This window comes from Barbus barbus, assembly GCF_936440315.1.
Source record: "Barbus barbus genome assembly, chromosome: 1".
In the NCBI taxonomy this organism is placed as follows: domain Eukaryota; kingdom Metazoa; phylum Chordata; class Actinopteri; order Cypriniformes; family Cyprinidae; genus Barbus; species Barbus barbus.
The window spans coordinates 20015541-20030345 of NC_136729.1; the positions used below are offsets into that span (position 1 = coordinate 20015541).

Here is a 14805-nt window from a genome sequence, read left to right on the forward strand (position 1 = left end):
GAAACTATGTCTCTTACACACACACACACACACTCAACTTCATGTCTCAACTCTTCACTCAGCTTGACACCATGTGGGAAAATCTAGATAACATACCCAGCCTTTGTCATTAGTCTCTATACTGAAGACTTATTGGGTTAACCGTTAACGTGACACACACACACCCAGCCTGTGATTCAAATCCCACAGTAGTGCTCTCAATTAAACCAAAATCCATGACACGTTTTACAAAAAAAAAAAAAGAAAGAGAAAAGTTTATTGAATTAACAACTGTACATGATCAGTGCTGACAACAATTTGCTACATACTTTGGTGTGAAGTTGAGAGGTTGTGAAAGGCAGGCGGGTCAAGGTTTTGTACTGTACTAAAGTCGGAGTTTGCCGTGACCGATTCTGTTGTGGCCCCATGAAGCAGACTCCAGTTCCCATAGTTCAAACAGTCCAAAATTTACACAAAAATGGTTAGCCAGGATCAGGTTTAAAAGAGCCACTCTCTTCTCTCTCTCTCTCTCTCTCTCATGCGCACACACTTTCACACAGAGCTTCACCAAAGTCAGTGCAGGCAATGAATATATTCATTAGAAAACTGGCTCAACTTGTACAGAAATGAATACCCAATTGACTCCAATCACTCACATAGAAGGTTTACATCAATCTGTGGGTGAAAACAGGGCTGCAGGCTCATTAGGGTGGAGCTATACAGCAAAAGTAAGCTGTCAATCACTGGGGTGAGTCACATCCCATTTCAACAACAGCAAACTATAATGGGGCTACTTACGGGATAAGTTGGCAAGTTACTCATCGCAATGTGCGATCCACGCCGAGTCAGCATGTTACAATCACACTTCATTATTGGAATTGAATTCCTCTTTCCAACAAGACGCCACACAATGCAAAGGGCACAGAAAAGTAGTACAGTTAGTCATTCTCCATGTTTAATATCGCTGTCAATTTACAAATCTCCTCACTCTCCTCTGGGCTGTTTCCGCCGTATTCTGACTTCCGCAGAATTCCAGGCTCAAAAAGCAAAAAAGAATTACTAAGATCAGGAAGGGGTTTTCCACATGTGCCTTTTAGGAAATGGCCAGCCCAGAGAATGTGCTTACAAAATCAAAATGAAAAAGTGTGTCCTAATCTACATTCATCAAGCATTAAGGACATGAGGACAAAGAAACCCATCACAAGTATATCAGGACATGGAAATATATATAATTATATTTATAAAACGTCTTTATTACTCCATATATACACTTTATAACAAATTGTCCAGGGAGCGGGAGGCTAAAACTGAAGCACTGCTTCATATTACATCACAGATCTTCAGGCGGGGGGGAAATACTATAGAAGGAATAGGCACACACAATCCCATGAGCAGACCGAAAGAAAAGGCAAGACAATATTTACTACATTAGTGCCGTCAGGTAGTCCTTGGGACAGTTTAACATGTTTCCGCTTGGTTCTGTAGAGGACCGCTCCACTGCTGTAAGAATCCAGGTGCTCTAAAAATAAAAACATCTGGGAACCGATCCCAATGGACCGACCAGTTCCTAACCTGGGTTCCTACTATAAAAGGAGGAAAAGGTGGAGGAGATATCCCTTGAATCCATTAAATATCAGGCCCAATGAGAAACTCCATACATGGGTCTTTATATCTGGTGAAGCAGTGAATTTAGTAGATCACTTCATACACTGTGGCCTTCTTGTCTCCAGATCCTGTCACAATGTACTTATCATCAGCGGAGATGTCACAGCTCAGGACAGAGGACGACTCCTTGGACTGTAGCGAGAGGAAAGCAGGAAAACGATTAGCTGACATGATCAAACAGACTCGGTGACATAAACCACAGAGCAGCATGTCAACATCACTCCCTTCTAAATATTAACTGAAGTACTTAAGCCACTCTGAGAGGCAAGTAGGTGTGTAGACAATTGGCAACGTATGAGAGCAGTGCAGAGTTGTGTGATTTTTGCCTGAAGCAGGGAGACTTAAGTCGCTCAAACAATTTAACGGCCATCGTCTAACTGAATGTCAGCAAGAATTCCCTTGTGTTAAACCGTATTAATAGATTATCATAAAAGATCATCATGTCAGCAGTCAACTTGAAAGGGGGGGGGGGGGGGGGGGGGGGATAAAATTACACATTTTAGTGAAAAGTGACAGATGGTGAATGCAAGAGTGGGAAGATTATTGCAAAGACGTTTTAAATTTAATTCAGGGAATATTGCCTGCATGTCAAAAAACCAAGCATAAATATTGCTGAGCAAACGCTCACCTGTAAACAGAGCAAACGATATGACAAACCCGGAGTGGAGTAGCAGCTGACTGAGTAAAATGCTTTATTTCCATTTAACTTTATTTATCATTTCAGTTTTAGTCATTTTATTTCAGTTTTATAAGTTTTTCATCAGATATATATTGGAAACATTTATTTATTTACATTTACCTATTTAAAACAAATGTAATGGTTTTTAAACTTTAACAACAAATACTGATTGAAAACTGTAGCTGCTCCACTGACACTACTGATTGTTTGTTTTTTAATGATGTCCATTATTTTGACAAGGCCATTCAGAGTGGCTCTAAAATGGCTGCCTCACTTCCTCAAACTAAGCGCTAAGCCATTAACTTGCAAAATGTTTGTCAACAAAGATGTAATTTCATGCATTCTAATGGCTCATTTTCTGTACAGCTGCAGCTCCACAGCAAAAATAAAAATCCATCACTCAAAGACCCTATTACAACAGGAATAAAACTCCCAAAGAAAGCCTGAAAACAGAATCTAAGAAGCTCACACTACAAATCACAAACACACATACATTCCCACTGTATTATGGTCTGTAGCAAGGGGAGGGAATGAGGTATTGATTGACATACCTGGAAAATGCTGGCACCATAGGGAGTCCTCCAGGCATTCAAGAGATTGTCCTTCCCAGTGCTCACAAACCATTTACCTTTAGGAAATGGAACAAACACACATGCACTGATGGGTACACAGTCAAGGTTGATCTAAATGACTTGATTCACTACAGCTCGACTTATTTGGAAGTAGAGTGGGCCATTAAGAGAAAGAGAGAGCTAGTGCTGGGGGTGGTACAAAGTGCAACCTGGCCCCGCTAAAATGGAAAAACACCACTGAATACTAAAGTAAGGCTGAAGTACTCTGTGCAATTGTTTTCCCATGTCATGTCTCAGATATATTTAACAGCAAGTCTAATGCCCCCCCCCCCCTCCCCATTTATTCTCAGATGCACTACATAAAAGGTGAAGTAACCGTATCTTACCACAGTAGGCAAATTTGAGGGAGAGGACACAGCTCTCGTGCAGGTGCAGCTGGTACTTGTCTGGCTTGGTGTGATGAAGCACCTCCACATTACTGCTCTCCATTCCCACAGCCAGCCACTCGCCCGTCGGACAGTAGCCCAGAGAGAAGATCTAGATAAGAGCACAAAAGAACAAAGCCCATCACAAACTGATCTAAAAGTGCATAGACAATTTATGCATAAACACTGATTTGGACGTTCAAAACAACCAGAAATGGAAGAGTAAAATAAGTCAAGAAAATTTTTAAATGTAGTGTTTTAAAACAAATTTCTCTCAAAATTAACACTTTCATTCAGCAAGGTTCAGCATGACAGTTTTCTACATTAATAGCGTGCTTCACAAGAACCAAATCAGCATATTAAAATAATTTTTGAAGGACCATGTGACACTGAAGACTGGAGTAATGGCTGCTGAAAATTCAGCTGTCATCACAGGAATATATTACATTTTAAAATTACTTTTTACTTACATTTTAAAATTATTCATTTTAAAATGTAATTTTAAAATAAAAGAAAAACGCTTATAAATTGCAATATTTCACAAAGATATTATACATTACACAATGTTTATACATGATTTGAGTGTGTAATATTTACCTGTGAAGTAAAGTCATGCTGCTGGAGTTGTCGTCCCTCTCTCAGGTCCCAGGACCGTACCGTGTTGTCCAGTCCACCTGTCCACAGTTTGGTGCCATCATGGGAAATATCTATACAACTTGCACCATCTGTGTGGCCCTGGAACTGCCTACATACATAGACGAGACATATACACATCATTCTTTAATGCATCAGAACAGCATATACATCTCTATCCACAAAGAGACACCATTTCATGCAGCATCACCTGACAAGGGTTTGGTTATGAAGGTCCCAGACAGCAATATTTCCATCACTGCAGCAGGAGAAGCAGACCTTGGCATCAGGGCTGATCGCCAGCGCATAGCAGGCTGGGGCAGAAGAGGTGAGCTCGGCTTTGATACGGGGAGTCTGAGAGGCCAAATCCCATATGGTCAGAGTGCTGGCTTCCCCTCCAACGATCAAAGTGCGGCCATCCGGAAGCAGCTTACAGGAACGGATATAGTTATCCCTGTTCTGAAGAGAGAGAGAGAAGCAGGGAACATGTTGAGAGACAGACCTTTTTGGAATAATGCCTTAAAAGAGGATTTTTGTGTGTGGGGGAGTACAATTTTTTTTTTTACAAGAATGTACAAATGTCCCTCTCTAGCCCCTCAATAATCAGGCTGAAGAGGTGAACCAAATCTAAATGGCAGGGCTGAAAAGCAGCTGTTCAGGTCCCTGTTATTTGCTCTGGCTCTCTAAATCCTGTCTAACCTGTGTTTATGAAGGTTAATCGAGGGGGAGAGGCGGCCGATAAGAGGGCACAGAATGGTAAGTGGGTAGGGAAAAGCTTTTAAGGGTTTTTAGTTGCAGCACCAGGATGAAGCACATTTTCAAATTAGCAGGAGAATTCTAGACTTGTTCCTGAGGGAGATCAATAAGTCCAGGCTTTCAGACAAATTAAATCACTTTATAATGGCCGAACAGCTCATCAAATGCACTGCTTTCTGCACTATGGAGCAAGCACAGGGACATGCACACACAAAAAAAGCAAGTTACACAGACTGAGGGGGATAATGGAGAGCCATCATGGTATTTTCCCGTAGAATAACTACACAGCCCCGAAGATTGGTTCTTTATTTAGCAGGAGGATTAAAGGTAGTATAAAAATTAAAAATAGAAATGTTTAAAAAAATTAAAGAGTGAAACTGTACTGTAACTGTACTGTAAGATAATTCTGGTAATTTGTGTGGACCGATTAGACAACATGAATTTTTACCAGACAGTCGAGTTGTGAGACGGGGCTCTTGCTGCCAGGCTGACTTATATCCCAGATCTTAACGCAGCCTTTGCCACCAGTATAGACGTGCCGCGTGGGGTTGCTGATGGTTACGGCGCACACCACCTCACCATGGCTGAGTGTGTTGATCTGACGGGCATGACGGGGAATGCCTGGTCCAATCAGAGCATCTGGAGGAAAAGGTACTGGTTGCATCTGGCCATCTGCGCTAACGTGGAAGGAGTAGGCCCTATTTATCAGAACATAAAAGAATGACAAATGAACTGGAATGATCAATAAATCAATAAGAAATTCTCATACATGTCACATGATCCTTCAGATATTATTCTAATGATTTGGTGCCCAATAAACATTACTAATTAACAAATGTTTAAAACAGTTGTGCTACTTTATATTTTTATGAACACGTCAATATTTGATCAATAGAAAGCTGAAAAGAACAGCATTTATTTGAAATTGAAATCTTTTCTAACATCATAAATGTCACTTTTGATTAATTTAATGCATCCATGCTAAAGTACTCATTTCTTACCAAAAAAAATGTAATTAAAAAATGTATTCTAACAGTAGCATGTTATGCATAGTTTGAGTTCAATAACAGCACTTACGGTTTCCCTCCAGGTATAGAGGTCAGACTTGTTGGCAGGCCAGGGGCACGCATGTGGGGATGAGGATCAAAGCCCACCTACAACATACGGATTCTTAGCATCTTAGCATTAAAGAGTATGCTGCAAAACAAACCGAAACTGATTTTAAAGTCTATTTTTTCCCTGTATCAGCTCTATTGTCATATTGTAATATATTGTTAATATTCTAGTTTAGCTCTTGTTCGTGCTTTATCTCTCCCCTCAAGCCATTATTAAAGACCCCCCAGACAAGTGTTACTTCCCATGCCATTAGCGCAAACACAGAGAAGCAGAACAAACGCAGTACAAATGCAAAAGGTAATATTTAACAGGAATGCTTTCCTAACATGGTATGCATGTAAAATTACCCTCTGAGCTATGGAAGAGAGCCACTAAAGGCAATTCTAGATGATTAGAGGAACAGGAAGTGTATGTGTGACAGAGAAAGAAAGAAAACTGGAACAGGACAACAAGCTTCTGCAAACCTTTAACAATGTATATGTAATCAAAGAAAATAAAGACAGGAAGTCTAACCATAGTTGAGCGTCCATAGGCAGCAGCGGCACTCATCTGAGGGGAGATATGAAGGCCAGGGTAAACACCTGGACTGGTCAATGAGCCGTTCATCTCCGGGTGGTGGCCCATCATGGCGAACGGAGCCCCATATGGCGCTGCAATCGACAATGGTGTACGTAGAGCAGGTGCTGCTGGGAATATATGAAGAAAAGCCAACGTTGAAAAGCTATAAATGCATGCATACACTTACAGGTTTGACTGGTTAGCATAGCACCATAATTTTCCTTAGGCTCCAGATTAGCCACAGATTCAGCTCAGGTGGCTGGTTTCAAAAAGTTGTCCAATGCTCAAATATATGGTCAAAAAAGTTTCAATGAATGTGAATGCCTAATGAATCGATAGGTTTAAAAGTGCACAGTTTCTACTTACTCAGCGCTTCCATGCCTGGTGGTTTTCCGGGTATGGGCCTGAGCCCAGGGGTGTTGCTGGTTCCTGGGGTGGGAGCATCGTTGCGTGGGGTGGGGGTGTTGGACTTTAAACCTGGGGTGGATGACTTGTCATTCTGAAAGATGAAGGAACAGAGATGGAATTAACATAGCTAAAGCTACATACCACAAATGCTCAAATCCAGAGAGCTCTCTTGCACTAATCCAGTCAAACACTGACAGCTCATTATAGCTGAGGAGGATAAAGCTAAACTTCAGACCGAACCCTTCCCCGAGACCTCATCCTCTCACTCATCTTTAATCACTCTCTCTTTTCTCCTCTTCCCCTCTGAGGCTAGCTAAGCGCATTGAGATATTAGCCAAGGCTAGCGGCTTAGCTGCTGTTTGTCTGACAGTAGCTGATGTATTCATGTTACGCTTCAATCTGACATTTACGCTGTAGCTATAAAGCTGAGGAGAGGAAGAGGGTTTTGCAAATGTGCACCATAAATGCATAAATGCCCATCCTCTGTTCCCTTACGCTTACATGTGGATGGTCCTTCACTTTTGAGGAGGGGGTGCTCCCAGAGGAGGCCACAGAGGCCGGGCTGTTGGGGGCATCTTTCTTCAGCGCTCTGGCCTTATCAAGCCCATTCTCAGGAGGAGAGCGAGACGGGCTGACCCTTGGAGTGGCTGGATCCTACAGTGGGAAAGAGAAACATCAGGTCACATACAAAAGAGTAGCAGTTCTCCAACCAAAAATGGGAAACACATGTACTAGTTTTTACCTCGTTGGACACATCCACGACCAGATCATCACTTTTGTCACCATCACTGTCCTGTAGTGTATAAACAACCGTTAAATACTGGAGTGATCCAAGAAAATAATGGATTTCTAAAAAATAACATTGATATGAGGAAAAAAAACATTTGGCTAAAACACAGCTGGCTGTACAAGTTTTCAGCATAAACAATCATATATTTCTAGCATGGTATAGACAGTTTATATATATACACTCACCATAATACACTACCGTTCAAAAGTTTGGGGTCAGTAAGATTTTTTTAGCATCACGTTGCTTATGCTCACAAAGACTGCATTTATTTGATAAAAAATACAGTAAAGAGTAATATTGTCAAATACTGTAATTTAAAATAACAGCTTTCTAATTTCAAAATATTTTTTAGGACTATTGGACAGATAGAAAGCACAAAGGACTTTTTTTTTAAATAGAAATTGTGTAACAATGTGAAAGTATTTACTGACACTTGTGATTAATTTGACAACCTTGCTAAAACTTTTGATCAGTAGTATCGGTTTTTAACAAAAAAAATAACGACTTAATTAGGGGTGCACAATATATCAGTGTCATATCACTCAGAGATCTGTAAATATTAGATATTTAACGGTGCAAAATAATTCTCTATAGACAGACTACATTTAGTCTTTAAAACAGTCTTTAAAACTACTAATTAAACCGCTAAATGAAATCTGTAGTAAGGTCACAATATGAATTCCATTTAAAACGACTGTATGTGGGGCTGTTTTATAAAGAATCTTACATATCGGCTCATGTTGTCCTTCTCCTCCACTCTGCGTTTCTTCGGGTCCAGACTGTATTCAGACGAGCCTCTGTGTTTCTCACTGGCTCTCAGGCTGTCTGACGGTGATACTGAATTATTCTGCTTAGACAAAAAAAAAAAAAGTTGATCAGCACAAATCACAAATAAAAGCTTACCACTGTGCACTTGGTGCACAGTACAAACACTTAACGTTCCCATGAAATAATGCTACATTTATAAAATATGAACATTTCACGCTTGCGTCAAATCAATAATTTAGGATCCCCCCCTCAAAAGATGTAATCTTGAGAAACCCAAACTTATAGGACCACTTTAATATAATGTAGCATACAAATATTTACATATGCAGGTGCATTACATTTTAAACAAACCCTCCATGTAAGAGTGTCTCCCTCAAAATAACACACTTTAGGATCTGCTCATTAGCTGTAGACAGTCAGTTATGCTCAAGATGGCCCAGACTCTCAGCAGCACAAATACAAATATCAGAGGCGACATGGGGCCACTGGTGGCTTTGAGCGAGCCATGTGTGTAAATTCCTCGCTCGTACAAGGTAAACACGGAGAAGCGAGGGGGTTAAGCCCCAGGTCCTGTTAGATCACCCGCACTCCCTGGCATGGAGAAAAGGATAGAGCGTGGGGCCTGCCAAGCAAGCCAGCCCAGGCCCCATGAAGCAAAGCAGGCGGGACAGCTGAGCAAACTATCCCTGAAGAGTGAGGCCTCTAAACCATCCTGACCACACCACACTTCAAACATACTGGGCTAACCTCGCAGTCCTGGGCAACCTGCACCGAGCATTACACAACCCCAATGCGCCAAACTAGACAGCAGGGTCAAGCGAAAACTGATCCCTGCGGCACGGAGTGGGAGAGAGAGAATAACACCATGAAACGCAAACACCAAACTAGAATAAACGGCCCCTCACACCGAGAGTCAACCAGCAAGACAACAGCTTGTTTTCCTACCCTCCTGCACATGCCCACCCTGACTAAAACACAGCAAACAGTCACCCTTTAAACACAACGACTGAGCCATAAAAGAGGGAGCGGGTCCATGTATGCCACTTTTACTCCCCGGCCCTTTGCCAAGACCACTTGTGGAGCCACACAATTAATCAAAATAAAAATAGCAATATGGCTTAGGGCAATTATCAATTTGCAAATGCCCTGATTGAATTAAAAATAAATATATGTGCAGTGTGTTTCGGAGGGAAGCGCTCTGTATACAAGCAAGTAGCAGACTCTCAAAGAGGCTTGTTCACAGTAAATACTGAACCTCACAAACTACATCTTTGCATGAGCTATGAATGTCACTTATGTGTTTTGAAATACACAACACATACCAACCATCCACCCTAAATTATGATGAAAAGCTGTCAAAAAAAGATTAGATTTAAGGAAATCCTGTGGTTTTCTGTCAAAAAAGCTTAAATACTTAAACATAATAAATTAAGACAGCCACAATTATTAGCATTGCACTTTTACAGTTCTTCTGTAAAATAACATTTACAGTGAATTACAATAATAATATTTCCCATTTGGTTAATATTGTAAATTGCAATAATCAAAATGTGACAAATTTTGAAGCCAAAAAAAAAAAAAAGCAAGCACAGCAAACCTGGACCTCCCATTCCAATAATACTAATTCTTGTATAATAATAATTATAATACATAAAAATAGTAATGATCTTTTTTTTTTCTAAATCACATCTCTACTTTGTTTTGGGTGGTTTGAAAAATGAAGTATTCTTAAACTAAGTAGGTACCATAGGAGAAATTCACAGCAGATAGAAAAAGAGGAAAGAAGAGCAGCTGGAGCTACATAGACCAGAATGCACCGAGAGTGGCAGCAGCTGAGTGGCGCTCCCTCTGTGAGCACAGCTGGGCAGGCGGGCACCATCTCTAGGCCAGCGAGTGTGGCACTGCCAGTGCATGATCTCAGTGCCAAGCCCACACTCTCGGTCTGACTGACAAACCTCTATTCACGCAGACAGAGAAGGGGAGACAGATGAAAAGGAGGATGTGGCTGGGCCAAAGGAAGTGATCTCCAGGCAGAAGGAACTCCATGCTCTCCTGGAGGAGACACAAAGGAATCCCGGCAGCTTAAACCCCACTCACAAACACTCTACAGCATTCTCAGTGTTGCTTTTGACAGCACTAAGCAGCCCATTTCTCTCCCCACCCCCTTCTTCTGCTAATCCAAAAATAATAAACAGACCTAGACTGCTCTCTCAGCCTGACAGGGGAGCGTGTATGTGTGCATCTCAGCTGCGGGTTTAATAGGCTGACCTTTTAAGACAGGCTTAACGTGACTCAATAAGCAAAGTAAGAGTGGTGCTATCAGATGACCCGTGACAACAGGAAGTCCTGGCGGGCAGAGAGCAGGATGGCCGCTGCTGCACTAAGCGCTAATCAGCAGCAGAGTCTGATTTCTGCAGGCATGACTGCACCCATTCACACTGCTGCCCATTCAACACACACAAACTCTATTGCCAAGTCAAACCTTTCTGCTATCCAGTTTAGGAGGCGAAATGGGGCAATCCAGCATTTGGGAGATAGGGAGACTAAGTGGTTATAAAAAAAAACTGCAAATAAACATGACAAGAGATATGCACAGAGGGACAGAACGAGAGCTGTGGAGACAAAGAGCCAAAGGAACGAGCGAAAGAGCAGTTAAAAAAAATGAAGAAAAGAGGCACAAGGAGAAACAGAGGAGGCAATGAGATATGGTTGAATGAGTCAGGTTTATTTGAGCCAGCAGCTGCAGACATGAAGAGTGGGTGAGGACAAATCCTTTAAGATAGCGAGTCAAAGTCTTTTTTTAATTGTGATGAAATTATAGCGCTGCTAATCCCTGGCCTGGGTTTTTGCGCATTTTTTACCTGGATTAAAAGTAGGATTATACAGCAGGCTCCCCTCTCTTTTTTATTATTATTATTTTTTTTAAAAGGCTTAGTGTGCCCTAATGCTGCCTGCTCTGCTCACGCTGCCGCTGACTCCCCTCTTCATCAAACGCCAGGACTTAAAGGAACAGTTCAACAAAAAATAAAAATTCTGCCACAATTTACTTCATGTCGCTGCAAAGAGTTTGAATTTTGTGGAACACAACAAGAGTCATTTGTGAGAGATGTGAAATGTGATGCTTAAGGCAGGTTCTTTTTTTGTTGGACAGGTAAGGGAATTGGTGTGTAGAGCCTTCTCTCTAAAACTCATTAAGATCAGTGTAATTTACATAAAATTTGAGACACAATCATGCTGATCCACTTTGACAGATGGCAGTGCAGCATCTAACACCATTGTGGTATCGGTACTTGAAGTACACAAAGGAGGAGGATGTGAACACTAGCTAAAAAAAACTACTGAATAAGCCCATACATTAGTTAAGTGTAAGGAACAGAATAAAACTGAAGTTCTGCATAAAAAAAAGCAATTAGAGACAGACATGGAAAATCAGAAAGTGACAGAACTCACCGTGCTAGATTCCCGGTCTTTATCCATGGGAGAATGATGTAGTCGTTAAAAGAAACAGATAAAGAAAAACACCAAGTCAGCATTTACATTTATTTCCTTACCAAAGCATGAGCTTACCGATTCAGGACATTTTTGTTTTCTCTTCAGTGCATACGTGCATTACCTCTGTGCTCCAGGTCATGATGATTCTTCTCGTCTTTGACTGGCAGGTGCGCCTGGCTGCCCAGAGCTCCCAGCGCCAGCAGACCTGACCCTGAGCCTGTGACTGGAGGGATGCCTGGGGGCTGCAGCCCCGAGGGGTGAGGGGGCAGCTGGACCGGAGGTCCGTGGGCAGCATGAGAAAGGTGTTGAGCCTGGAGCTGCTGCTGCTGTCAAACACACACATGTGCATCAAGTGGGTCGGAGGGAAAAGGCATATGGACAGCACACACTGAATAAAGGTGACTGGTTAAGCCCCTCTCTCACAGGATGCACGGACAGGAACACTGGCACCCTAACACCTCCATTAGAGGCTGGATCAAAGCAGGACACCCTTCACAAGGACATGTCCTCCTTAAGCTCAGCAGGAACAGCTCACTCCGACACATACTACAGATTTCTAAACATGCACTGCTCAACATATCTACACTACTTAACATGCATTTTTTTTTGCAACAAACTAGAAATACACAAAACCTTGACTCATTACATGATCTTCAAACAGAATTTACACACTCCTATCCTATACAATCAAGAAACCGTATTAAAATGAGGGTGCATGATTTTCTGGTATTTGTTTTCTGAGTCAATATGTACACACATTCATTCACTATACTACCTGTATACTACACACACACAGTCAAGTGAGTTAAGCAAAATGTAGGTAAACATCAAATAAACGGCATCCACTACAGTCACCTCACAGCCTGTAATATTTCAGAGAGAGTTTACACATGTCCGTGGTTACCATCTCCTAGGCTATGCCACTCCTCCATGCCTCCTTAACAACAGCCAATCAGACAATCCATTCTATGTTTGTGTTAATTTAATAGCCTGTAACACATGGTGTCAAAGCAGTGGCTGTTTACAGCTAAGAGAGGAAGATGTAATAATGCAACTGATAAGATCGGGTAAATGTGTGTTGCACTCTATGATCCATCTTTCTTCCATCTGGATTAAACATTATGTTGGTCATTGCTTAATGTCTGTTAGAAAATAAAAGTTTAATTTAAAATTTAAATAAAATTAAATTTGGATTTAGACCTTTTGGGGAAAATATCGGAACCTCTTTTCATCTGAAAAGATTTAATACAAGTCCAGTCACAGACTCGTATACATTTATACCTCAATTCCCACAATTGTACACAGTAATTATAGAATTTATCACCAGATCAATTTTGCTGGATTAACTGTCCTGTGACACATAAATCCAATGCACAAAATCTTCCCAAATTTACAATAGATAGACATGCCCATATTAGTAATAACTGCAAAACTCCAACAAAAAAAAAAAAAAAATTACATTTCAGATTAAAAGCTGACATACACAACCATTCAAAAGTTTGGGATCAACATGATTTTTCTTTAAAACTGATCAAAAGTGACAGTAAAAGACATTTATAAATGTTACCAAAAAAACAATTTCAAATAAATTCAAGTAATTTCTATTTTAAATGCGATAAGAAATCAGCATATTATAATGATTACAGAAAGACCTTGTGACAAATCCAGTTTTGCCATTAACTAAATTTTAAAATGCCTTCAAATAAATATTATTGTAAATATGTATTTTTAACAGTTTTACTGCATTTTTGAGCACAAGAGACAAACAAAAAGAACAGTAGTGCAAGTATGAGTTGTGAACAGAATTGCCAATAAGATTTTGTAACCAGAAATTTAGCTCTAAATACAAACATTTTCTTGTGCAAAATGTAGCTCATTTAGTTTTAACGCATTCATTTGTTTTAAGCAATCAAAATATGCATCAAATACATTTTTTGATGTCACAGCAGTCCTGCAGTGGTCTTAATGTAAAGAGGGCTCAAAAAACAATATAGATTTATAAACCATGCATGTACAAGCACTACTATTCTCCCAGTAAACAGCCATTGCCTTGACACCAATGACTAAAGGAAGCACAATGCAGAACACACACACACACACACACACACACACACACACACTAGATAACACTGAGAAGCGTTAGGGGCTAAAGAATGTTGGGGTCTCAACTTCACTTCAAAAACCCAAATAACACACACAGAGGCTGTCTTTAGCACTGACCATCAGAGCAGGATAGACAGCATGAGGCTGCTGCTGATGAGAGAAAAGAGACGAGCATGTCAATACACGCTCACACTGTTCACTCATGAATAACACATCACTACTTCACAAATCCACCCAGGCACATGAATGCTGACCAACGCTATTTCAGCAATGAAGGGTGCTTTTGTATTTAAATGTGTGTTTCTAACCTAACCACAGTGCTGGACAACCTAGCCATCCTAGAAAGACACAATGATCCCTACTAGTCTTCCGCTAATAGCATAGCAGTGACAAATATAACTGGCTAAACATTCACCTTTATCATCATAAGTCATGTTTTGAGTCAGAGGCTATTTAGGCTGCTAGTGTGAAATCTGAAATGCAAATGAACAGAAACAGTATGCAAAATTAATCTGGTGTTCTGGATCTAAACAGAGCAAACCAGCAACCGACCTCTGCTGCTAAATTTTTACATAAAAGAACGATAAAATTCACACTGACTTCTATATAAGACCATTTTTACAACTTATGAAATTAAGGTCTTGTTTGGCTTAACCATCACACCTCTATTAATATGCTTTTCGAGCCCGGTCTCGTTTGGTGTGCATATAACAGTTTTCGCATTCATAACGCATATGATACGAAATTTGATGCCGTGCATATGATACACGGTTTTCGCGTACATATGTTACGCATTTACTAGGAGTGGAATGTTTCGCCAAAAAAAAAAAAAACAAACTGTACGGTTCGGCACGCACTAGG

The 14805-nt window shown here is 40.7% G+C and overlaps 1 protein-coding gene across 11 annotated transcripts in view; it reads right to left on the minus strand.

Moving 5' to 3' along the window:
- Window positions 1-227: 227 nt before the first annotated feature.
- The window catches only part of LOC306870843 (transducin-like enhancer protein 3-B), a 29333-nt gene continuing 14755 nt past the window's right edge, over window positions 228-14805 (minus strand). For 3 of the 11 annotated variants that reach the window (XM_079418285.1, XM_079418284.1, XM_079418280.1), the window contains exons 8-20: window positions 11954-12167; window positions 8309-8428; window positions 7534-7584; window positions 7293-7445; window positions 6750-6882; window positions 6339-6511; window positions 5787-5863; window positions 5158-5407; window positions 4165-4412; window positions 3918-4065; window positions 3282-3432; window positions 2875-2951; window positions 228-1776 (exon numbers count right to left, since the gene is read on the minus strand). In XM_079418285.1, the coding sequence (XP_079274411.1) occupies window positions 1669-1776; window positions 2875-2951; window positions 3282-3432; window positions 3918-4065; window positions 4165-4412; window positions 5158-5407; window positions 5787-5863; window positions 6339-6511; window positions 6750-6882; window positions 7293-7445; window positions 7534-7584; window positions 8309-8428; window positions 11954-12167 (1903 nt within the window). In that variant the 3' untranslated portion in view covers window positions 228-1668. Of the gene's footprint in view, window positions 1777-2874; window positions 2952-3281; window positions 3433-3917; window positions 4066-4164; window positions 4413-5157; window positions 5408-5786; window positions 5864-6338; window positions 6512-6749; window positions 6883-7292; window positions 7446-7533; window positions 7585-8308; window positions 8429-11799; window positions 11817-11953; window positions 12168-14805 lie in introns of all 11 variants that reach the window. The other 8 variants (XM_079418278.1, XM_079418283.1, XM_079418287.1 and 5 more) reach the window with 6 other exon arrangements.